The sequence below is a fragment of the Podarcis muralis genome, chromosome Z, assembly GCF_964188315.1.
Source record: "Podarcis muralis chromosome Z, rPodMur119.hap1.1, whole genome shotgun sequence".
In the NCBI taxonomy this organism is placed as follows: domain Eukaryota; kingdom Metazoa; phylum Chordata; class Lepidosauria; order Squamata; family Lacertidae; genus Podarcis; species Podarcis muralis.
The window spans coordinates 46,519,360-46,542,923 of NC_135673.1; the positions used below are offsets into that span (position 1 = coordinate 46,519,360).

Sequence of the window (23,564 nt, forward strand, 5' to 3'; positions counted from 1 at the left end):
AGGGCCACATGCCAGTGGCAGGCAGGGTCAGAGGTAAACATGAGTGGAGCCATGAGTTATTGTTATTTTCTTCTGAACAGGATGGTTTTTATTCACCCAACTCTCTGGTCTTTTGTTATGACAAGCCAAAAGCATTATTAGCATCAATGACACCCGCCAGTCAGGCCAAGACATGCAGGGTGCGAAGCAGGAGCCATAGAGGAGTGTGGCCTGGGAAGAGGTCCAAGGGTCATGGAGCGAGGCCTGAATGGCCACATTTGGCCCCTGGACCTCCTCACTCCTGGCCTCCTTTATCCTATTTAACTGATCCCACCCTTGTAAATGATGCTCCTACTTTCCCAGCCTGCCCCATCTCACTCACCCACCCTCTAGGCATCACACAACAGTACAGGTGGTCTGTTTGGGAACATCCAGGGAGATATTGCTGCTTGCAGGTGCAGATTCCAAAATGCGGCACCAACAAGGGCCACACATAGTAAAATGCCCCTCCATGGGTCTCTTCCATGCCTTGGGCCTTCATTCCTATTGTTGACAGGAATGTTATTGCAACACCATGACAAGCAATTGCTATTCTACTTTTTCCATTGGTTTCCCCCTCACTTTCCTTTCTGCAAAAAGCTAAGGAGTTTGAAAATGGTTCTTGAAGCAGGTTTGTTGCGCAGAAGTGTCCAATCCATTTCAACTGTGCGATGTGACTTTCTACGTATGCCACTGAACCTCAAGTGAAAAACAGAACCATTCTGGAAGTGCCCGTGGTGGGGTGGTGGGGTGGAGGGTTGGCCTCTACAGTGCCAGGACTCTGTTTAATGCAGGTATGTTAAATTTTCTCCAGGCCTCTTGAGAACCCCCTCTCCCCTCCCCCGGCAACCGTTTTAGCAGAGCCGTGGGCTTGCCAGAGCTCTAACAAGGCCTCACTGCAATTCAAAAGGCAGTTTGCGTAGCTCTGGAATGTTGCCGCCAAGAATCCACAGTGCCATTTTTCCATGTTTGTTGCAGCATTTCCCCACATCTGTGCATCTGCGCATGCTGCAACCAGGAGCCTGCTCCCTTTCCAGTGTGCGTTGGAGGCTGGCGGTTGAAAACAAACCTCTCCGGAGAAAGCAGCAGCAGGAAATGCACGCCTGGAGGCCATCGCAACAGGAGGCAGGAGAGGCCCCAGCAAGGAGAAAACCTGGAAGCAGAGGGGAGGGGTGTTGAGGAATGCATGGGAGGCGGGGGTGGAGGTGGGGGGTAGAGACAGCCATTGTGGAGCTTTCAGTTCTGCGTGCTTGTGGCATTTCTCCTCTCTCCTTCTCCCCGCTGCAGCCCCTTGAGGATAGGTAGCATGCCGCTCTCATGTATCCTGCACCCAGAATTGTGAAAGCTGCAGCAGGGAGCAAGAGGCACACTTCTGGAGGGGTGTGTGTGGAGGTGAAGCGCCTGCTGGTGAAAAATGATGTGCACGTGCAAGTGATTTGTGTTGTGTGCACCCTTGGTCTGGCTGCTGCTGTTTAAACAGAGGCAGGATTCTGTTGCAAGCAAGAGTTGGCCCCTGGCCATGTGGTCCTTCCTACACCAGGAAAAGGAGTCTTCCCAGCTCCGCGGAGACACCTTGAACCCTCTGGCGTGCCACGTTTGAAACAATTCTGTCCTCCACAGCGTCATAACATCCTCTGGAGCGGCTGCCAAGTCCTTTCGGCAGGCAAATCCCATCTGGCTTGTGTGCATGAGATAGCTTGGAAATGGGCGTAGCCAACTTGGAGAGCAGGACTCCCACCCAGTACCTTAGACTAGTCCTGTTAAAGGGTGCGTGAATGCCAAAGAGTCTGCTCAAAGAGTCATACAGGGATGTCCAGCAGGGCCCCTGCAGGGTGCTCTCTTAAGGTACCTGATTCTCATGAGAACGGAACAGAGCAGCAGGCAGCCTTTACTCACCAAGAGCTGTAAAAAAATATGGGGCAGATAGCAAGCTGCAGAGAGGTGGGTTTTGAACTCTGAACTTGCAATAAATCCTTTTGGTACTTACATTTGCTGAGCAACCGATGCACATTATTTATCAGCTGCACATTGCAAAAGGATATTGCATCCAATTTCTAAGCATATGGGGTGCTGGCGATGCCTTGTGGGACCTGCTCATGTTTGCGCTCCAACCCCGCCCCCCCCCCATTAAGCTGAGGGTGCCTCTTAAGACATGCAATTGTGAATTGTGGGAGAAGACTTATCAGTCAAGCAAGCTGTTGCAGAAGGAAGCATATCTGGCTTTTGCCCCGTATGTCGAGTAAGCAGCATAGGTTGAAAACAACCAAAGTAGCAGTGATTGAAAGAAATCTGTCAAAAAAAGAAGAAAAGAAGAGAAGAGTTTGGACTTGATATCCTGCCTTTCACTCCCCTTCAGGAGTCTCAAAGCGGCTCACAATCTCCTTTCCCTTCCTCCCCCACAACAAACACTCTGTGAGGGGAGTGGGGCTGAGAGACTTCAAAGAAGTGTGACTGGCCCAAGGTCACCCAGCAGCTGCAGGTGGAGGAGCGGAGACGTGAACCCGGTTCCCCAGTTCCCCCCCAAAAACAGTTCCCCGGTTCCCCAAAAGCGAAAGCCAGACTCCTGCACAGCCCAGGTCTATGGTACAAGTAAGATGGTTGCATACCTTACCTCAGAAGGCCTTACAAACAACCCTGTATTACATATGAACTGCTGAGATAATAGTGGCATAGAATCACAGAACTGTAGAGTTGGAAGGGACCACGGGGGTCATCCAGCCCAACCCCCTGGAATGCAGGAATCTTTTGCCCAAAGTGTTGCAAGAGTCTCCCCTAACATGGTGCCCTCCACATGTTTTGAATTATAACTCCTCCTAGTCCCAGCCACTTCTCGTCCAAAACCTCTGGAGGGCAGCAGGTTGGCAAAGTCTGTTCTATGTATTTACCCAGAAGCAAGTCCAAGGGGGCTTAATCCTAGTGTGTATAGGATTGCAGACTTTTACAGATGCTTTCATCTAGTTCATGGGTAGGCAAACTAAGGCCCGGGGGGGCGGATCTGGCCCAATAGCCTTCTCAATCCAGCCCGCGGACGGTCCGGGAATCAGCGCGTTTTTACATGAGTAGAATGTGTCCTTTTATTTAAAATGCACCTCTGGGTTATTTGTGGGGCATAGGAATTCGTTCTCCCCCCCCCAAATATAATCTGCCCCCCCCCAAGGTCTGAGGGACAGTGGACCGCCCCCCCCGCTGAAAAAGTTTGCTGACCCCTGTTGATGTCAATGCAAATATGCAGCGGTGTGGTGCAGTGGTTAGAGTGCGGGACTAGAACCTGGGAGGCCAGGGTTCAAATCCCCACTCAGCCACGAAACCCACTGGATGACCTTGGGCCAGTCAGTATCTCTCAGCCTAACCTACCTCACAGGGTTGTTGTGAAGGTAAAATAGACTGGGGGAGAAGTGTATATGCCACCTTGAGAAAAAGTGAGATATATAAGTGTGATAATAAAATAAAATAACGATTTAATTGCAGATTAAGTTTCCAGGATGGACTTGCCCATTCCCTTCTGCAAAGAAGGTTGAAAGCATTGTGAGGACGCCAGAAATGATCAGAGGCATAGCATGAGCCACAGCTCAGTGGCAGAACATCTGCTTTGCATGTGGAAGGTCCCATATTTAATCCTTGGCATCTCCCAGTAAGACGGGAAATGTCCCTGCCAGTCAGTTTAGACAATACTGAGCTAAATAGATCAATGGCTGTAGAAAGTTTAGCTGGGTCTTAAAGTAAGGGTCACTGGAATAAAAAAGCATCTGTTGGGAAGATTAGGAAGACAGTATGGCAATGCAATTTTCTCCATCTTGAAAATATACATTACAGTAATTACAACAGGGCCATATATTGGCATTGAACAGGCAGCAGCTTTAGAACGAACAAAAAAAGGAGGGGTATTAAAAATTTGCAATTATACCCTGTCTTTTGTGCAAGAAGCTTAATGTGGCACCATAGTTCTCTCCCCCCTGCCCTCCCCACTTTTACTCTCACAACAATGCTGTGACTTAGGTTAGGTTGAGATAAGTTGACTGGCCCAAGGTCAGTCACTGCAGAATAAAGATCTGAAAACGAGTTTTCCCAGGCCCTAGAACCAAAACTCTTAACTACTACCTCTCTCTTCCAAAGTACAGTTAGGTTGAAGAATTTTAGGTGGTGTGATCCTGCGGGACTTGACATCCTTCCGCAGGGCCTGCAAGATAGAGCTGTTCCGCCTGGCCTTCCCCCCTCCATGGGACCCTCTTTGCCCTTTTATCAGCTCATGTGGGACCAACATGGACAGCTGGCCCTGATGAATACTTGAGGTTCCCGACCCCTAAGGTTGTAATTCGTGGGCAGTCATTTAAGTTTATCCTGATTCTAATTTTTAAGCTATATTATAATCAGTTGTTTGATTGTGTTTTAATGTATTTGATATTTGATGTTAGCCGCCCTGAGCCTGGTCTTGGCCAGGGAGTGCGGGGTATAAATAAAAAGTTGCTAACTTACTACTTACTTACTTGCTTACTTACTTAAATGAGAGGAAAATAATACAAAACGAACAACCAGTGCTTATACACGTACAAGTTACCAATTGCTTTTATGTGAAATTATTAATACATAGGCAGTGGGTTTAACTGCAGGTTGGAAAGCTAGCGGTAATACTTGTAGGTATTAGACAAGCATGAAAATGGCTGCACACTTCTTGTATATGACCACAGCCAAATAGAAACTGATGAGGAATGTCAGGGAGCATCCATCACTTTTACCGTTCTTCCCCAAGGAAAAGGACCTCAATCGAGTCTCCTTTTTAAAAGAGAGAGAGAGAGATTCCTGTGTATAACTAGGGTCAACGGGCTGTGTGTGGCTTCCTTTCCTACTGTCCTGACGGGTTGTGCCTGTTCTTGGAAAAGTGATGGGGCTGGGCTGGGGGGGTGTCGGAGTTCCTAGCCAGAAGTCCCACGGTATACTGTCAGTGCGACAGCCTTAGATAGCTTCAGCTGCATGTACACCATACATTTAATGTGTATGGCTTCTTCCAAAGAATATTGGGAACTGTAGTTTGTCAAGGATGCTGGGCTTTGTAGCTCTTTGCACGGTTGCCTGCAGATCCTAGGATTGGTTTTTTTTTGGGGGGTGGGGGAGCAAAGGTGCTTTAAATGTGTGGTGTGTATGCAGCCTTCCTAATTGCTCACTTCACTCCTCTCCTGCTGGGTGGGCGCATGGCTGGTTCTAGGAAGGTGCCTGCACCTACCTAGCAATTGCCCCGTGTTGTTGTGGGTGGGGGCACACACTCTCCTAGCAGGCCAGTGCTCTAAAGCAGGCAACACCAGTCAGGGCTGGATATTCAGCTGACCTGACCAAGTGAGGTAGTTACCACGGTATTAAGGACGTCCACCCCACCACAAGGGAGACCTACAGTGCAAAATGAAGAAGGCAGAGAAGCAGCCATGTCCTTTCCCCACTTAACTGATGTGAATGATGCACAAGAGTGCCCCTTGCATCTATAGGGCTTTGTTGAGAAATGGAATTCAGAACTTAAGGGGTGTTCACTGTAAACACGACTAGGGGCATTTTCACAGACACTAAAATTGGTTCTTGCCCCCACCCAGCTGCATTGCCTGCACCCATAATTCAAATGCACCTCCTTTGTTTGGTTTGGGCTGGAAATGCACAACCTACAGTGAGGGGGGAAAGTATTTGATCCCCTGCTAAATTTGCCCGTTTGCCCTCTGATGAAGAAATGACCAGTCCATAATTTTAATGGTGGGTTTATTGAAGCTGGGAGAGACAGGGTTTTGCCAACAAGTACTAAGTCATCTTTTGCAAAGGGATCAAATACTTAATTTCACTCAGTATAATGCACATCAATCTCTGACTTCTGTCTTCTGGTTTCTGGGGGTTTACCTGTTGTTATTCTGTCTCTCACAGCTACAGTAAACCTACCATTAAAATTATGGACAGGTCATTTCTTCATCAGAGGGCAAACGGCCAAATTTAGCAGGGGAGCAAATACTTTCCCCCTTCACTGAGCTTAGAGCTCCTTGCGGGGAAAGGTGGGGCACAATAAATGCATCAATAAATGCATCAATAAATGAATTAATAGTTTCAATTTTCTGGAAAACATCATGTCTCAAGGAGTGTGTGTGGACAATTCCTTGGGGGAGTCGTGGGTGGCAGGATACGATTGATATAAGAGACAAACCCCAGATGAAGGTAGTATGGGATTGAGATGAGACTTTTGAGGGGAGAGAGGCTTTTGTAGCCGAGAGGGAAATGGGGTGTGGGAGGGTGTGGGTTTTTTGTGTGTATGTTTTTGCACGTCTCTATCCTGGTATATGAAGCGGGGCCGGATTTCTCAGGACCGTGAGGTGGGGGGGGGGGGAGTGGGAATCAAAAATATACGCAAAGCAGAGCATGTTCCGAAGGGGCACGGACCGAATGCGCGTGGGGCATCCGTGGGGAGGAGGTAAGGATAACGCGGAGTTGGGGCTCCTGTCTTTTTGTTCCGGGGAAAGGGGGACCTGGTCTTGCTAGGTGCGCCCTCCCCTACACATCTGGGGTTGTTAGAGGGGGCATTTATGCAGGGGAGAAATATTGTGAACTTGGGGATCCTGGATCGTGCCTTTGGGTGGGTGGGGGTCTGGCTCCGCAGTGTTCCACCATGGGGCAGAGACCACCCCCAGGAGGGGAAATAAGAGGAACCTCCAGGGGAGGGCGCTCAGAGATACGGTCCGGATGGGGGGCGTTGCAAGGGGGCGGGCCCTTCCCTAAGGCGGGCGGGAGGATAAAAGGTGGAGGGGTCCTCTGGCGCCGGCTCCCCAGCACCCGTCCCTCCCTCCGTCCGTCCCGGAGGCGGTGCCCGTGCCTGCCCCACCCTGGACGCGCGCTCGCTCTCTCCGTCACTCGCCTCCCCGGGAGACGCTGCGGCGGGGCTGCTGGTGGCGAGCGGGGAGCCGCGCAACCTGCGGGAGAAGAGGTGAGGGGGCGCCGGAGGACCCCGGAGGTGTTTGATGCGGCGGGTAGGAAGAAGGAAGAGGAGATTCAACAGGGGCAGCCCCACTTTCATGTGTGTGTGTCTGGTGGGGTGGGGTGGGGGGTGGCGGTGCTTGGGGAGGGGGCGATCTCTTTCCTCGCGACCCCTCCTTGGATTTCGGAGGTAACCGTTGTGCTTGTTGTCGTTGCTCGAGATGGGGGAGGCCGGAGGGACCCCTTCCCGTACCTTCCCTCCCCGACCCCCCAACCCGCACCAACCCCCGGCGCCGTTCCGCGTTTCTGCCGTTCCGCGTTTTCCATCTCGCCCCCCCGCTCCGGGCAGCCGTGTAACTCCGCGCCGGGTTTTGCGCGCCGCCAGGCCGGTCTCGCGAGCCCGGAGCCCCGCGCGGCCAATCGGGGCGCGGGGCCCAAGCGCCGGCGGCCAATCGGGGCGCCGCCCTGGCTCGCGCCGCGGCCAATCGCAGGCCTCCCCGGACCGTCCCCCCTCGCTCGGGCTGCGGCGCGCTGAGGGCTCCGAGCGGCGCCTCCATTTAAAGGGGCCGCAGCAGCCACCCGAACCTTGGGCGGGCTCCGAGTTAAAGGCAGGGCTGGCGGGCAGAGAGAGGGAGGGGAGCTCGGGGAGGCCGGCGGCGGCGAAGCTCGGGTCGGGGAAGCTGCGGCAGGTGAGGGGGCGCCGGGCGGGGCGTGGGGGAGGGGGCGGCCATCGTGGGCTGGGGGAGGGGCGGCGGCGCGGGACCTCGTGACAAGGGGCGGGGCCTGGCTTGGTTAGGGGGGCCCGAACCCGCACTGGTGGGCGGGGCCTGTAGCGATTGGGCCGCGTCACGGGGTGGGATCCTGCAGGTACTTGCTGTTCATGGGAAGGAGCCAGGCCAAGTCTCACCTGGAGCCCTTGGAGGGAAAGGGAAAGCGAGGGAAGAGGGCACTAAAAGGAGGCGGGCCTGGGATTGGCCAGGCCTGCAGTGGTGAGGTCAGGATCCTGCAGGTACTTACTGGGCAAAGGGGAGGAGGTTGTGGTCGAAGCTGGTGGCAATCCTGGCCAAGTGTCTCCAGGGGTGGGTGGGAGGGTAGCCTAAGATCTGTGCAACAAGGCAGGTCCGGGATGCACCGAAAGGGTGGGATTCTGCGGGCACTTGCTCAAGGAGAGGAGCTTACTTGTGGGTAAGGCCATCAGGTTGCAGCAGCAGGCCCAGATGTGCTTGGCATGCCACTAGAGTGTGCCGTGAAATGCAGCGGTGGTATGCTTGTTAGGCTGCCTGTGAAGATGGGTAGGAAACTTCAGCTGGTGCAAAATTCAGCAGTGACACGAGAACGGGCCTTTTGTGTGGTGGCTCCCTGATTATGGAATGCTCTCCCCAGGAAAACTTGCCTGGCACCTTCCTTACATATCTTTAGGTGCCAGGCAAAAGTGCTCCTCTTCTCCCAAGCTTTTGGCTAATTAAACAATCTATGGCTTTTAAAATGTGTTTGTTGGAAGGGGTATTGGTTTGCTTTATTTTATTGTGCATTTTGTGTTGTCATTTTTTATTTTATGTTGTGAAAAGCTATGTGATCTTTGGACGAAGGGCAGTACACAGATTTAATAAATAGTGATAATCATCATGAGGGATTCTGCAGGTACTCGCCTTGCAAGGAGAGTTCTACTGTTAGCAGGGATGGACTACAAGCTCAGTTCAGAGAATTGTAGACTTTGAGGTAGTTTTGTAGGCCACAGGGTAGCCGTTTTCCTGTCTAAGCCAACATTGGGGAATCTGTGCCCCTCCAAATGTTGTTGACGGCAACTTACATGTGCCCCTGACAGCATATCCAGTGGTCAGGGACTTGTAGTCAAAAAATATCTGAGGAGTCATGTTGGCAACCTCAATTGTAGGCCCACCTATCTTAGCCTATTGCTCAAATTGGGGAAACCCTGGTCAGATCTCACCTGATATTTAGAGGACAGGATAGTGGTTTGCTCTGGGATGTATTTACACTAGGGAATAGTCATTCATGTCTTTGCTGTGAAGGGGAGGAGCAAAACCCCTGAACTGGGACCAGTTCAAGCTATAGTAGCTGATTGGCTTAAACCAAGGTATCTGGAAAGGACCATAGATTGCAGGTTTGGGTGTTGAACTGTACTAGGAGAAAGGATCCTGTAGGCACTTGTAGAAAACAGAGGCAGTAATTGGATTGAGCTGCACCAAGTCTGAAGGAGAGAGAATGGCTTAGAAGGTTTGGGGGGCAGCGGGGGGGGGGGGGGAAGAATCTTGGAGGTCTGAGCTGGGACAAGGCAAGCATGACTAAGTTGTACTTGTGGAGGGAGGGGAGCTGGTCTGCAGAAAGGCAGATTTGGTTTGAGCTTGGAAAACATCAAATAGCATGCAGATATTTGCAGAGGAAAGGGGGAGTGATGGCTTGAACTGGACTAGTTTTTGTTTTGTCTAACATCAAACGCTGGATTGTGCTGTGAGGAGTGACCAAGGCTTGTGGGAGGTGTATGTCCCACAGCCCTTATCCTTGGGAAGAGCTTTTTTCAGTAGACAACATGCTTAGGTTTAGAGTAACCAAGGAAGGAATCCAACATGAAATTGTTGAAGATTAAAGAGCAAATGGCTTCAGCTCTGTTAGCTGTTTTTATCGTACCACTGAAATACTGCTGCTTTGAACTTCTCTGAGATGCCTGTCTGAGGGAGAGCAGTTATTTTGAGTTCTTATGAGCAGGATGCAATCTAAACATTAAAAAGATGAGTTGCTTCCCTAAAACCCAGGGGTCTTGTTCTGGTGCAGATTCTCTACAGCTTCCAACCCATTGGGTTTAATCCTGGCTCTGTGTGTAGGTTCACCAGCCAAATAGGAAGCCTGTAGAATGTGTGGCTTGGTTATTGCATTTGGTCTTTTGTCCTCCCCACTGCCCCTCCAACTAAATGATTGGCAGCACCTGGCTTGATGTCAGCATTCAAAGTCCCAATGACCGAATATCAAATTGGACTGTTGATTGGATTGGACCAAGGAACCTCTCTGCACCCTGCATTCTGATGTGGGTTCAAAGCTAGCGAAAGGCAAGAACTGTACATTAACACCCATTCTCTGCTCCAATGTTGGGATGGGACTTTTGTAATATTAGCTGTTCTACTTGATTTGGAGAATTAAACTGTGGCGTGGAAAGGTTCCAAAGGAGTTGCAGACAGAGGGAGAGGAGGTTTTGCTTGTGATGTATGCAGAAATAAGAAGCGTGGAAAAGCTGTTATATGTCCCCATGGGGGGAAGTAGTAGTGACTTGTGTTATTAGCCCATAGAGTGGGCTAGAAGACTGTGGTGGGTCCCTTCCTGACAGGGGTTAGAGCAAACAGTGAGGGGGGTGTGTGTGTGTGTGTGTGTGTGTGTGTGTGTGTGTACCTCTGTGTAGAGCAATTATTAAGAGACATACATTTTCTCAAAGGATGGAATCTTGTTCCTAGGAGGTTTAAAAAGACTTGAGACCACTGAATGCAGAGTTTCAGAAAATCTGACTAGGTGACCTTTGGGTCCCTTTTGTGTCTGTATATCAGCCATTCTTGCAATGCACTTAGTGCTCCTTGTGTGAGAGGCCCCTAGCTGAGAGAAAGAGGGGGGGGGGAATTCTCTTGCTACAATCTCCCACCATTCCCAGCCTCTTTACTTTCCTCCTAAAAGGGACATTTGCTTTTTTCCTAGATCAACACATAGCTTGTGTTTCACAGACTGTTCCTGGAAATAGATGCCCTGCAAACCTGTGTGTCCTCAACATCACCTGGCACACGCTGTTGGCTTGTTGTCTCAGAAGTGGCTTTGCTTTTTCCTTGTGGCTGGGTTTCCAGGGTGGGCCTCCGTGAGCAAGCCCAGAGAATTGCTAAGTGGGGCCACTTGAGTTGTATACTGACTGAGCAGGAGGCAGATCCACAGGAAGTTGTTTGTCTGTCTAGGACTTCAGAGCCTTCCCTAGGTTCAGATAGTCCACCTGTTCCCAGACTAAGGAATAGCTGGTGTTGTAATTGCTCAAAACAGAGATCTTCACTTGGAGAAAGCTCATAAGGTCTGCTGCAGATTCAGTACATGTAATATATTGATAACCCAGGCAACCTCTGTAAGGAAAATGCACCCGTTTTACAGATAGGGGAACTGCCCATTGCAGGTTGATCTTCAGTATAGTCACTGCCAACATGTTGTTTTCAGTGTCCTTTATAAAGCCGGCAGGTGTCCCCTCAGGATAGAACTTGCATATCTGCTAGTCCGGGCTTAGCCAACATCTTTTTGGACAGCTGCCCCAGCATCCCTGACCATTGGTCATGCTGGCTGGGGCTGAAGGGAGTTGGAATCCAACAACAACTGGAGGGTCTCATATTGCCTGCCCCTGTTCTAGCTCATAGCTGATGTACCCACAGTGCTGTTCAAAGGAAACCAGGGTTAACTGAAAGGCGATGGGAGAGGTAGGAGCTTCCGATTTCTTGCAGATGTTTGCTTGCTAAAGAGCCTTTGTTAATTGTCCAAAGAAGCATTTGGGCTTTTTTATTTTTTCCTGAGTCCTACTAACACAGGTGCTGATTGGTTCACATCCAGCTCTGAAGTCTTCCATGAGGCTGTGGCTACCTTGCCTTTTTCAGATTTACATATTCGGATTTGTAGCCTTGTCTCTCCTATGCCTCAGAGGTAGCAACAGGATTTAGAAACAAGCAATCAAAATGCTTAATTGGATAGCTGCTGCTTCTTTTTTGACCCAGTCATTAGAAGTCCAGTGTTCCTGATCACCAAAAACCAAACCCAGATTTCTGTGAAAAAGGCTTTCTCAGGCGTGGGTTGCTGTAAAGCTGAAGAAGAATTCGGTCTGGGAGGAACAGCTTTTGCAAGGGCCCCTCTCTGCCTGGCTTAGCTGTGTAGAATTGTCTGGTGGTAACACTAAGGGGCTATTCTAGACTAACTGGATCCTAATGGTGCCTATCATCCTGAGAGCACCTTGCGTACTTGGAATGTGTATTGTCTGCTGATCTTTTTAATAAACGGAGCAAGTGACAGGTGCTGGTGGAAAAACATGACACTTCACTGAGACTTCAGGGTTGGTGTGGGGTAAGGTCAGGGACACAATTTCAAATTACAGTATACCTACTCATCACCTGATTCCTTCTTATTTTTTAAGATCTCCTCCAGCCAATAACTTTTGTGCGAACATAAATTTTCTGAACCCTGACTAGTTCAGAATTGAACTGAGTGTGAAAAGGCCTAGGTTGGTGTGGGGGGGGGGTTTAAGGATTATGTGTCTACTTCTCACAATGCTTAAAAGATCTTCTGTCTTCTGGACCACTTCCAACGGATTCCCAGTATTTGCCATGAATGAATCAGTTGAATTTGAAGTTAGAATTTTTTGGTTTGTGTTAGTTCTGGTTCACGAGGGGAGGCACCCTTCTGAGCCAGTTTTGGGGTCTGATTCAGTTTGGCTCCTTGTTGCTGGCAGCTGATCTCCAAGGCCTCGCACGGTTAGCTGCTCAGAAGAGCTACATCCCTTATATTCCCATATGTGCTTAAACTTGCTAACATTCTATAATCTCCCCTTTCTGCCTCCTTGTTTTAAGCCTTTTTCTGAATGGAGTCGAATGAATTTCCTGGCTCCTTGGGGCCAATGTCACTGCCTGATAAGCCACTGATTGGAGACCTTCCTGCAGACATGGAGTATGGAGAGGATCTGCTAGCATCCCAAACAGCCTCCATCCCACAGGCTTCAGCTCAGCAGCCCCAAGAGATGGAGTGGGAAGCACCTAAGCAAGCAACTTCAGATGCAGACCTGGACCCGGGCTTGGTGAAAACAGCCGGATTGTCTGATCTGAGCAAATCCAACAGTCTGACCCTCAGCAAGTCTGGTGCTCTAGATGTTACAGAGAAGCCCAGTCTTCTCGGTAGCTTGAGCAACAATGACAACCTGGTGGACCTGGATAAGTCTGAGGACCTGGACAACGTGTACAAGACACGAGGTTCTGCAGATCCGGAGGATGGACCTAGGGATCCCCCTGTGCCAGGAACCGAAGCCCTTGTGCCAGAAGCATGGAAAGAAGCATCAGCATCGAAAGTAGACTTCAAAAGCACAAAGGATGATGGAGAGGAGAGTGCAGCCTCCCTTCCCGACAGCCATGTGGTGAAGTCGCCTGACGTGGTGGAGATGAGCAGCACTTCCTCCTCACAAGAACCAACAGAATATTCCGAGAACTCACCGAAAATTCCGCGGCCGGTTAAGAAAGCCCGATTGAAAGCCCCAAAGAAAAGTGCTCCAGTGCAGAAGGAGGAAGTGGCGACATCTACAGATGAGGGGAAGGAGCCTGTTCTCAACAGTACTCCAGCTCCTGAGCCCATGAAAGAGGGTGTGACTGAGGCTGAGAAAGACAGCAGTGTCAGCCAGAAGGACCCTGCTGAGCCCAAAGCACAAGAGGCTGAACAATCGCTCCAACCTCCAGGTGGGTAAGCAGGAAGGAGGGCTCTCCCTAGAGCATTGCCCCAGCCCCACTTTTGCTTCTGCTCTGAAGCCAAGCGTGGGGAGGGGTGCCAGGAGCTGCTCCCACTGTTCTTCTCTTGGGTAAAAAGCTGTTGCAACTCGTTTCTGTTTATAACTAGCCAAACCTAGAGAATGTGATACCTGGCCAATCAGGAGATACAAAAGAGTAAATAAAATCAACTATATATAATGTTGATTATTTTGTTGTTGCTGTATATAAATCTTTGCTTATCTAAATTAATGAAATTATGTTCATTTAGTACCTTTATTTATTCTTTTGCATCTTTTGTAAATAGCCCCTGCTTTGACTTTGCTCGGCAAACAACAAATTAGAGGTTATGTTATGTTATGTTAATATTTTATTTATCATTTTCAACAAATTAGATGTCTGGCCATTCTCCTGTTCCTTGCAAGATTATACGATTACAATTCACATTTATACTCCATTGTTCTCCTCCTTCATTTCATCCTCACAACAACGTGCCATAGTAATTTAGGCTGAGAGACTGTGACTGACTCCAAGGTCACCCAGCGTGCTTCATTGCTGAGTGGGGGATTTGAACCCTGGTCTCTCAGGTCCTAGTCCAACACTCAGACCACTACATCACACTGGCTCCTTTCCTTTCTTCCCCAGCTTCTTCCCCAGACAGAGCTAGAGAGCTTGGTCAGCTGTCTGAATGTTGCGCCAGTTGTAAAGGTGTTTCTACTCTCTCTTCCTCTCACCAGCCACACACACCCATAGATGGTTCATTGATAGCTTTCAAGCAGCATCTTAACTCAGTGATGTTTTCGGCATTAGTTTGTTCCATTCCTGACCCTCGTTAGAGTGTAAGACCATAAGAAGATCAGGCCAATGTCCCATCTAGTCCAGCATAGTGAATCCAGAGTGGCCGACCAGATGCTCTAATGGGAAGCCTGCAAGCTAGCCATGAGCACAAGAGCTCTACCCACCTGTGAGTCCCAGAAACTGGCATTCAGAAGCATAATGCCTCTGACAGTAGCTGTAACAGCTAGTACTAATTGATAATAGAATCATAGAATGGTAGAGTTGGAAGGGATCTCAAGGGTCGTCTAGTCCAACTTCTAGTCTCAACATGCAGTTCCCCCATCCAATTTGAAACCATACTGGACCCTGCTTAGCTTTGCAGATGTGCGAGCAGTTTTCCTGCTGCACCACTGTTCTCCCTGAATTTGTCCAGTCCTCTTCTAAAGCCACCTAGACTGGCAGCCTCACAGACAGCTTTGAGGTCTCTCTTGTGTTTCTCTTGCAGGGGAAGACCCTGGCGCAAAAGGGAGCGAGAAGCCAGTTGTGAAGGTAAGGGAGGAGGCAGCTGAAGCAGCCGCCACCCGGTTGAGTGTTTGTCTTTCCACTAAGACCCTCCTAACACTTTCCTCGATCCCCGATTTTTGTTTTTTGTTTTTTTGGCGTGGGGGAAATTATTGACATGTTCTGTTCATTTCAGGCTTAAAGTTTCTTGCACTGTACGTTTCCTTCCTCCTCCTCCTCCTTTGTGAGTGGGTGTGCATCACTAAACCAGTGTCCCCCAACCTGGTGCTCTCCAGTTGTTTCGGAATGTGATGTTCTGGGCTTGGTCAACAACATCTGTATGGCAGCAGGTTGCAGGAAGTTGGTTTAGACTGTGGACCTGTGGGCAGGGGTTACTCTCAACCATACCTGCCATTCTTAGGTGGTCAGTAAACAATTTCAGAGATGGGGGTTTCCCTGGGCTGCTTGCCATTGTCTGTTTAGATGGTTCCTTGGTTTGTTCCAGGAGCAGAAGAGAAGCGAGCGTGCCAGGAGGGCGGAAGTGTCTCGGCCTGAAACAGTGAACTCCTCTGAGAGCAGTAAGTTACCTCCTTGACTGTAAGAGGACCATGCTTTACATATGCTTTACGTATTATAAGAAGCTGTGTTATTCCTGGTTAGACCCTTTCTTCATCTAACCTGTTGTTATCTACTGTAATGGGCAGCAGCTCTCCAGAGTTCAGGCAGAAGAGGGTCTTGATCAACACTTGCTTGCCTGGAATATTTTAAAACTAGGCGTACTGGAGCTTTCTGCATTCAAAGTGAGCACTCTGCCACAGAGGTGTGGCCCTTCTCCCAGAAGTGTAGGCCATTTTGGCGTGGTGGGTAGAGAAAGGTTTGGAGGGGAGACTCCTGGGTTCAAGTCCTGCTCAGCCCTGCAGCTCAGTGGGCCGTTGACTACCTCTTAGGATGGCCCACCTTGCAGGGTTGTTGTATGGGTTAAAGAATGGGTTGAGAAAGAAGTATGTGCAATGCCTTGAGTTCTTCAGTGAAATGGGAGAGCGAAACATAGCAAATGTAGTCAGATATGTGTAAAGAAAGGGTGGAATCTGCCTTCTGTAGGATTTGGAGGCAAGGCTTAGTAACGGATCTAGTTGCACAGTTAAAGAGGATCCTGCTCCAGTGTGGGAGCTGACAATCCTTGTTGTCTGTTGTGTGTATGTGGAAACTGTGCAGGCAGGATCTGCCCTTCTCCCACTCTTTCCCCCCAGTTTCTAGACCCCTCCTGTGCAGCAGTGGCCAGCAAGAGCCAACAACCTCTTGTTCTCTCTTGTGCTCCACAGTCCCCGTCTCGGATGAGGATTCAGATGCCATGGTGGATGACCCCAACGACGAGGACTTCGTTCCCCACCGCACCCGGCGCACCACGCGCCTGTCCCTGCGCAACCAGGCAGCCCAGCGAGCTGCCCGTTCCACCGTCACCAAGATGACTTGCGCCAACTGCCGGACCCCACTGCAGAAGGGCCAGACGGCCTACCAGCGCAAGGGGCTGCCCCAGCTCTTCTGCTCCAGCTCCTGCCTCACCACCTTCTCCAAGAGGCCTCTCAGCAAGAAGTGCTGCACCTTCTGCAAAAAGTGGGTGCCCCAAAATCAACCAACCCTCCCTCTTGCTGTAGCCAAGTGCCCTTTTCCCAATCTGCCCCTTCTGCTTTGGCAGGCCACAACTCTGCAAGTACACTTTGCCCTCTTCTACTTCCCTACCGCTTTCGTTGCTCTTGGGTCCCCATGTCACCTCTTGCCCACACTTACTGGGATAGTCCAGGGCGTGGCCTCCAGGCCCTAGTCTGACCAGTGTCTTCCTGCCCCTTAGGGAGATCTGGAATGCCAAGGACTCCGTGGTGGCTCAGATTGGCTCAGGCAGCTCTTTCCACGAGTTCTGCTCTTCTGTGTGCCTCTCGCTGTATGAAGCCCAGCAGCAAAGACCGACACCACAGTCGGCAGAAGCCTCAGACACTGTCCGTTGCAGTGTGTGCTACAAGGCTGGAGAGGTGAGCGCGTCGGCTGTCTGAGAAAGTATTGCAGGGTGGAGGGGAGATGGGAATCCATGTGAGTAGTTGAAAGCTGCCAGGCGAGCAAGAGGCCAGTTGAGGAGTGCAAGGGACAGACAGAAGGGTGCAGATCTTTGCTGAGCACATAGTTAAGCTATGGAATTAACTTTCACAAGTGGCAGTGATGGCCAGCAGCTTGAACTTGAAAAAGAGTGCTAGACAAAGTCATGTGCTACTAGTCACAATGGTTATGCTCTGCCTCTGCTGCCAGAGGCATTATACCTCTGAAGGCCAGTAGCTGGAAGTCACAGGTGGGGAGAGTGCTGCTGTTGCCCTCATGTTCTGCTTGCAGGCTTCCCAGGAGAGGCTTCTGGTTGGGCCACTGTGAGAACAGGGTGTTGGCCTGGTCCAGCATCCTGGCTCTTCAGATGTTCTTCAGGGACAGGCCACAGAGGACTATTTGTTTCGCATGCAGAAAATCCCAGATCCAATCCTGTTGGTAGTATTACATTTCAGGCAGCAGGACTGGGAAAGGCTGCTGCCTTAAGAGTCCTGAGTCCCAGTAGGTGGTGTGGACCTCTATAAGGACCTGTTCATATCTGTAACTTGTATATCAAGTAAGGTGATGTTGGTGGATGTGTGGGAAAAGACAAGTATACTGGACAGATTCCAGAAAGGTAGCCATGGGGCAGATGGGCCCTTGGAGACTTTAACAAATCCATTGAGTGATGGATTGCACAAGCATTTACAACCTGCTTCACTTTGTTCCTGAAGCACAATGTCAGGGGGAAAAGGGAGAATGCAGTAGATTATATGGGGATGTTCTGAACCAGAAAAAAACATGATTTTTGGGAAGGAAGATCTGTTAAATAGAGGTTTCTCAAGTAGCAAAACAATCATATACTAGTACAGGGTGTGGATCTAGACTAGAGATTCGTCCCGACTGACAAGCTCACTGAGAACAGAGAACTAAAATTCAGCAGCACGTCTTCCAAGATGCCGCAATTCCTGGTGCAAAGTGGAATGTCAGTGCAGGATATTATAAGGTTGGCTGCTAGGTACAGCCTCCCCCGCCCACAAAACGTTCAGCTGTTTCCTTGCACCTGGGCCCAGCCACCTCCAGCCATTACTTAGGGGCTGTAGAGCACCGCTGCTCTCTGGGGATGGAAGCTAATGCCAGCCCTGGTGACCCACAGTTCTGCTTTGCCTGCAGATCCAGCACGAGGTCAGCAATGGGAATGTGGTGCACCGCATCTGCAGCGACGCCTGCTTCACCAAGTTCCGTGCCACCAAGGGCCTGAAAACCAACTGCTGTGACAACTGTGGCCTCTACCTGTACAACAAGGGCCTGCCACTGGAGTACCTCTTCCACGAGGGGCAGCAGAAGCGCTTCTGCAATACCACATGCCTCAACAGCTACAAAAAGGTGCGAATGGGTGGAGGGGATGTCCCAGAGCTTGGGTCCAGACCCTCAAGTGAACCTCTCTTTGAGCCAGGCCGTGTGATGGACCTTGCCCTGTCTCCCCTCCCCAACGTGAGATTGTGTAAAAAAGTTATTGCGGGAAAGGTGGTAAGGATAGCTTGGCTTGGGTGACTGATTCTCGTGTGTGTGTGTGTGTGTGTGTGTGTGTGTGTGACAGAGAGAGAGAGAGAGAGAGAGAGATGTTTGATGGGGAAGGAGATGCTTGTGAGGGAGAGAGGGGTGTGTCAGAGAGAAAGACACACACACGAGTGCAATATCCGTTAAAATCCAGGGGGGAGTGGGACATAAAGGGTGCCCTGCAGTGAAAGAGCCTGCGTGGCAGCTGTCCCTGCACTGTGTTTCTGCAGAAGAACACCCGGGTTTATCCATGCATGTGGTGCAAGACACTCTGCAAGAACTTCGACATGCTGTCCCACAAAGACCGGAATGGGAAGATGGGCCTTTTCTGCTCCGTCTGCTGTTCCACCTCCTACAAAGTCAAGCAGGCTGGCCTGACAGGTAAAAGCAGAAGGGTGGGTGAAAGAAAGAGCTCCTTGGATTCTGCTTAACCAAGGGTTGCTAGTCCATTAGGGCAAATGGGACACTGCCCCACCAACCTCAGCTTGCCCTCACCTGGCCTGGCTTCTTAACAAGCAGCCTAGGATGTGGCACCACCAATCAGCTTTCTCCTCTTCCTCCTTCTCCATCTCAGTGTTGCCATTTTATAACTTAGCAAGGCAAGAGGATGAGGACAAATCTAGAATTAGTTGGCTCTGCCTGCCGTTGGATCTGGCTTCACCTATTGTTGGGCTCCTTGACTTCTGTCCCAGCTCTCTGATAGCACCATTAGGTTTACTAGCACTTGGCCAGTCTCAGAAGGGTGGTGGTCGGCCACAAGTGTGGCGTTTCCTAACCTTAGCACGTGGGGAACGGGAGGCAGCTGGATCTGTGCTTTAAGACACACGAGTTTGCTCCACCTGACTTGCTGCAAAATTCCAGACCAAGATGAGACCCCCAACTCCCATTGGGGTGGACTGTGCTACATGGGAGTGGAGAGAGAGAGAGGTCAGGTCTCTCCATGCTAAATATTGATTGCCCTGCCTGGGGTAAGAGTAGTTTGGACCAGGCGGAGGAGAGCATTTCTACTCATTTTCTCTGCTTAATGTTACATCATAGAACTGTAGAGTTGGAAGGGACCCTGAGGATCTTTTTAGTACAACCCCCTGCAATGCAGGATTATGCAGCTGTCCCTTATGGGGATTGAACCTGCAACGTTGGCGTTATCAGCACCATGCTCTAAAACCAACAAGGCATCTTCTCTCACCAACCTCTGCCTCTCCTCTTTTCCCCAGGACCCCCTCGGCCTTGCAGCTTCTGTCGGAAGAGCCTGTCTGAGCCCTGCTACTACAACAAGAACGAGCAGGTGGTGTACCAGTTCTGCAGCCCCAGCTGCTGGACCAAATTCCAGGTACATAAGGAGGCTCTGCCGCCGTCACAGTGACGGGACCAAACCCAGGAACGTGGGTTTTCTGCATGGCTGAGATCTGGTGCATCCATCAGACTCCTGAAAGTCTCTTTCTCTTTCTCTTTCTCTTTCTCTCTGCTTTCATATTTATTTAAAAAAAGGGGGGGGGGGAAGCATCTAGCTCGTTGTTTGCCAAGAAGAGTGTTGGAAGGCAAAAGGCATGTCTGCCAAGGGCTCTAAGGCTAAAGAATACATGGGGGTGGGGGAGTGGGCTTCTGTTGGCCAGGAGGAGAGGAGAGGAGGGGTCACGTTGCACTTCACAGTTGTCTGCTCCCTGCCAGGATTCCGTGCACTTTTTTTAACCCCACCCTAAATTGCAAAAGTAAAGACATCCATGGCTTGTGATGTAAAATTCATCTTCTCGACCTTTTGGCACTGCTTAGTAAAAAGGAGCCCATTCTGCATCCCTCGTTCTTGGGTCCCGTATATGTGTGTGAAGATTTGCCACCTTCCTTCCTGGACCTGCAGCCCGCAACTGCCTTTCCTTCCAAGCTCCAACTCTCCTTAGCTGCCCAGTCTGCACACAGCTCCTCCTGTCTTAAGGCTTGTGTGAGAGATTCCAAACCACCACCCTCCTCCCAGATCAACCTCCCTTCTCAGCAGCTGCCCTGTATATCAGCACTGTATGGCCTCACCTCTCCCTTCAGAACTTAGAATGTCCACCAGCACAACGCTCTGACATCACAGAAGCCCAGCCAATGGCCAGAGGATGGGGCAGGGCACGTTGGTGGAGCTGGTCGGGGCAGGGGAGGGAGGAGGGCGTGTAAAGCTTGCACACATCTACTTACCTTATTGATATATCTCTATATATGATGTCAAATCTATCGTGGGGGTCATTGTCTCAAATAAAACTGTTTCTGCTTCTGCTGACGTGGAAGAGAGTTTGTGTCTGCTATCCAATAAATAGTCAAATTTATAACATTTGTGTGATTTGCATAATTTATTCTACTCGCAGAGTGTTGGTCTTGTACTGCCACTGTCCAATGGCCAATCCCTGTTCCCTCCCAGGAGCAGCTGCAGTAGCTGGACGTCCCCTGGGAAGAACCTGTATGGGGTGCCTACTGGTTACTGTCCCCCTCTTTGTGGAATGGGGTTCAGTCAGCCCTCTGTGTTGGGGGAAGCAGCTGGGACTTGTGTTTTACACTCATTGGGTTGGGGTCATGGGCAGGTGATGCTGCTGGGGGTATGTGGTGAGAGGGTGGGTGTGAGCTGGGGGGCTGGGGGGGGTAACGCATGGAGAGGGTCAGGAGCGTGGTGAATGCTGTGGGCAGTGCTGGTGGCGGTGGGGAAGTGGCAGGCAGGGATGCGGTTGTGAGTGTGTGGCTTGGGAGTGTGCAGGTGGTGGCTGGGTCGGTGCCTCTGCTGAGTAGTTGTGAGCCTGGGCACGGGCAGCTGCAGGCCAGCCAGAGTGGGCAGAGGTTGATCCTGTGTCCCCCTACCCACCCCTTCTGAATCTTTCCCCTTCCCTCAAAATGCAGCGCACCAGCCCAGAAGGTGGAATCCACTTGACTTGCCATTCCTGCCACAGCCTCTTCACTGGGAAGCCTGAGATCCTGGATTGGCAGGTGAGGGGGCCTGCAAAACAAACAGCAGAGGCAGAGGGATTGCCAGGGAGGGAGATGTGGAGATGAGTAGGACATGGGACCTTATAGCCACTCCTACAGAAAGATAGTCTGGGGTTGGGCTGGGAGTTGCTGCTGATTTTTGCTTTGTATGTATGTGTGCGTGCAGGGGGTGGGTGGGTGGGCAGGAATCTGGAGCCTGCCCTTCGAAAGCAGTGGGGGTCCAGTCCAGCTGCGCAAGATCCTGTCTCGCTGCTGTGTTGCCCGATGGCCGAGCGTGGCCTCCTCCTCCTCCTCCTCCTCCTCCTTCTCTCTGGCAGGACAAGGTCTACCAGTTCTGCTGCCGAGACTGCTGTGAGGACTTCAAGCGCCTGCATGGGGTGGTGTCCCAGTGCGAGCACTGCAAGCAGGAGAAACTGCTGCACGAGAAGATCCGCTTTTCTGGGGTGGAGAAGAACTTTTGCAGCGAAGGTACCTGGGCAGCTACGGGGGGAGCAGGGCCCTGTGCTGGAGAGGAGGAAGAAGGGGGCCTTGTGTGTGGCAGAGAGTCGTCCAGGGGCTGAAGGCAGGGCGGGGGGAAGGCGCCCCTTCTTGGAGGGGCCCTTCCTGCTGTGCTGGCGACCAGCTGGCCCTGCCACGCCTCTGGGTCCTTGCATGCGGTGGGCGATCGTTTGGTCACTCGGAGCAAACTCTTCTTAGAACCAGAGAGGTGAGCGATTGGTGAGTCCCCACCACCCACCCCTGTTGTCAATTCCCGACCCCCGGGGGCCAGTGCAGGACACGTTTTGCTCTCAGGAATCTCTCTCTCTCTCTCTCTTTCTCTCTCTCTCTCTGTCTCTGCCTTCCTGTGCTTCGCTTGTTCCTCCAAGCCTTCGCTCTAGGCTTCCTGCTGGCATTGGTGTGCCCACACGTTGCTCACTCTTTCTCTCCCTGCTCTGGGAAGGTTTCACCCGTCTCGTTTCTCCGCAGGGTGTGTGCTTCTTTATAAACAGGATTTCACCAAGAACCTGGGCCTGTGCTGCATCACCTGCACTTACTGCTCCCAGACGTGCCAGCGAGCCGTCACCGAGCAGCTGGAGGGCAGCACCTGGGACTTCTGCAGCGACGACTGCAAAAGCAAATACCTGCTCTGGTACTACAAGGTCAGTGCAGGGGCTCCGCTGGCCTCAGTGCCCACCTGCCGCTTGGCCCGCAAGGGGCCGGAGCGGAGCCCTGGAGCCCAGGTGGCCCCCTCCGCAGCCTTGTCGTGTTGTTTGTTTTTCAGGCGGCTCGGTGCCACGCCTGCAAGCGTCAGGGCAAGCTGCTGGAAACCATCCATTGGCGGGGGCAAATCAAACACTTCTGCAACCAGCAGTGTCTTCTGAGGTTTTATAACCAACAGAACCAGCCCAACCTGGACACCCAGAAAGGGCCTGAGAGCCTGCTGAACAGTGAGTCGCTGGGTGCTTCGGCTAGCTGAGAGCTTCAGGGGTCTGGCTTGAGCGCTAGGGAACGGTTCTGCACTGGCCCCGGGGGGTGGGGGGTGGGGGTGGGACGGGACCTGGCGGGGAGCACCCCTTCCCCCTCCATCGCTAACCTCTCTGGTTCTATGACACACAGGGCCAGCCACGAGAAGCCGGCGCTGCCTGTAGCTCCCAGGCTGTTTCCGTGGGTGGCTCCCCTTCTCCAGCGGACAGTTCCATGTGTAGGGGTGGGGCCTGGCCTGGCATGTGGCTTGCCCATGCCGCTCCCCAGAGTCCAAAAGCTAAGCCAGTGTTGGGCCAGGTCAGTTCTGGGATGGGAGACCCAGAAATATGAGCAGGAAGGGAAGATCCTCCCGTGGCAGGAGAAGTGTCCAAGGCAGGTGCTGGAGGCCGTGGTGTTGCCAAAAGGTCTGCTGCTGGGTACCCAGGTCTGATGCTGGGAACAGGCAAGAAGCCCAAGGACGACTCCTCCTCCTCTCCCATTCCAGTTTTCTTTCTTTCTTTCTTTCTTTCTTTCTTTCTTTCTTTCTTTCTTTCTTTCTTTCTTTCTTCCTCTCTCTCTTTGTCACGCTCTCAGCATCACTTTCTGTCCTTTGGGTTTCTGCTCTCCCCTCCTTCCTCCTGGTCCACCCACCATCCTCTTATGGATCTCCTAGGCAGTGATCCTCAGCCGACATCGGGGCGGCAGATGCCCTGTTGAGAAGAACCAACCTTTCGTTTATTTTCATTTTTATTTTACAGCTGTTGAGAGCGGGATGCTGTGACTGTTGTGTCCAATAGATTACGCATGTTTATCTGAACTCATTAGCCA

At 51.3% G+C, this 23,564-nt stretch overlaps 1 protein-coding gene across 6 annotated transcripts in view; it reads left to right on the forward strand.

The window, feature by feature from the left end:
• The first annotated feature begins 6,769 nt into the window (after positions 1-6,769).
• Positions 6,770-23,564, forward strand: part of ZMYM3 (zinc finger MYM-type containing 3) — a 29,256-nt gene continuing 12,461 nt past the window's right edge. Inside the window, exons 1-13 of one of the 6 annotated variants that reach the window (XM_028715059.2) lie at positions 6,770-7,004; positions 12,537-13,409; positions 14,719-14,762; positions 15,220-15,292; positions 16,037-16,328; positions 16,564-16,741; positions 17,955-18,167; positions 18,572-18,722; positions 19,556-19,671; positions 21,207-21,293; positions 21,611-21,761; positions 22,260-22,432; positions 22,555-22,720. In XM_028715059.2, the coding sequence (XP_028570892.2) occupies positions 12,548-13,409; positions 14,719-14,762; positions 15,220-15,292; positions 16,037-16,328; positions 16,564-16,741; positions 17,955-18,167; positions 18,572-18,722; positions 19,556-19,671; positions 21,207-21,293; positions 21,611-21,761; positions 22,260-22,432; positions 22,555-22,720 (2,506 nt within the window). In that variant the 5' untranslated portion in view covers positions 6,770-7,004; positions 12,537-12,547. Of the gene's footprint in view, positions 7,005-7,458; positions 7,641-7,825; positions 7,961-12,536; positions 13,410-14,718; positions 14,763-15,219; positions 15,293-16,036; positions 16,329-16,563; positions 16,742-17,954; positions 18,168-18,571; positions 18,723-19,555; positions 19,672-21,206; positions 21,294-21,610; positions 21,762-22,259; positions 22,433-22,554; positions 22,721-23,564 lie in introns of those variants that run through there. The other 5 variants (XM_028715061.2, XM_028715058.2, XM_028715060.2 and 2 more) reach the window with 5 other exon arrangements.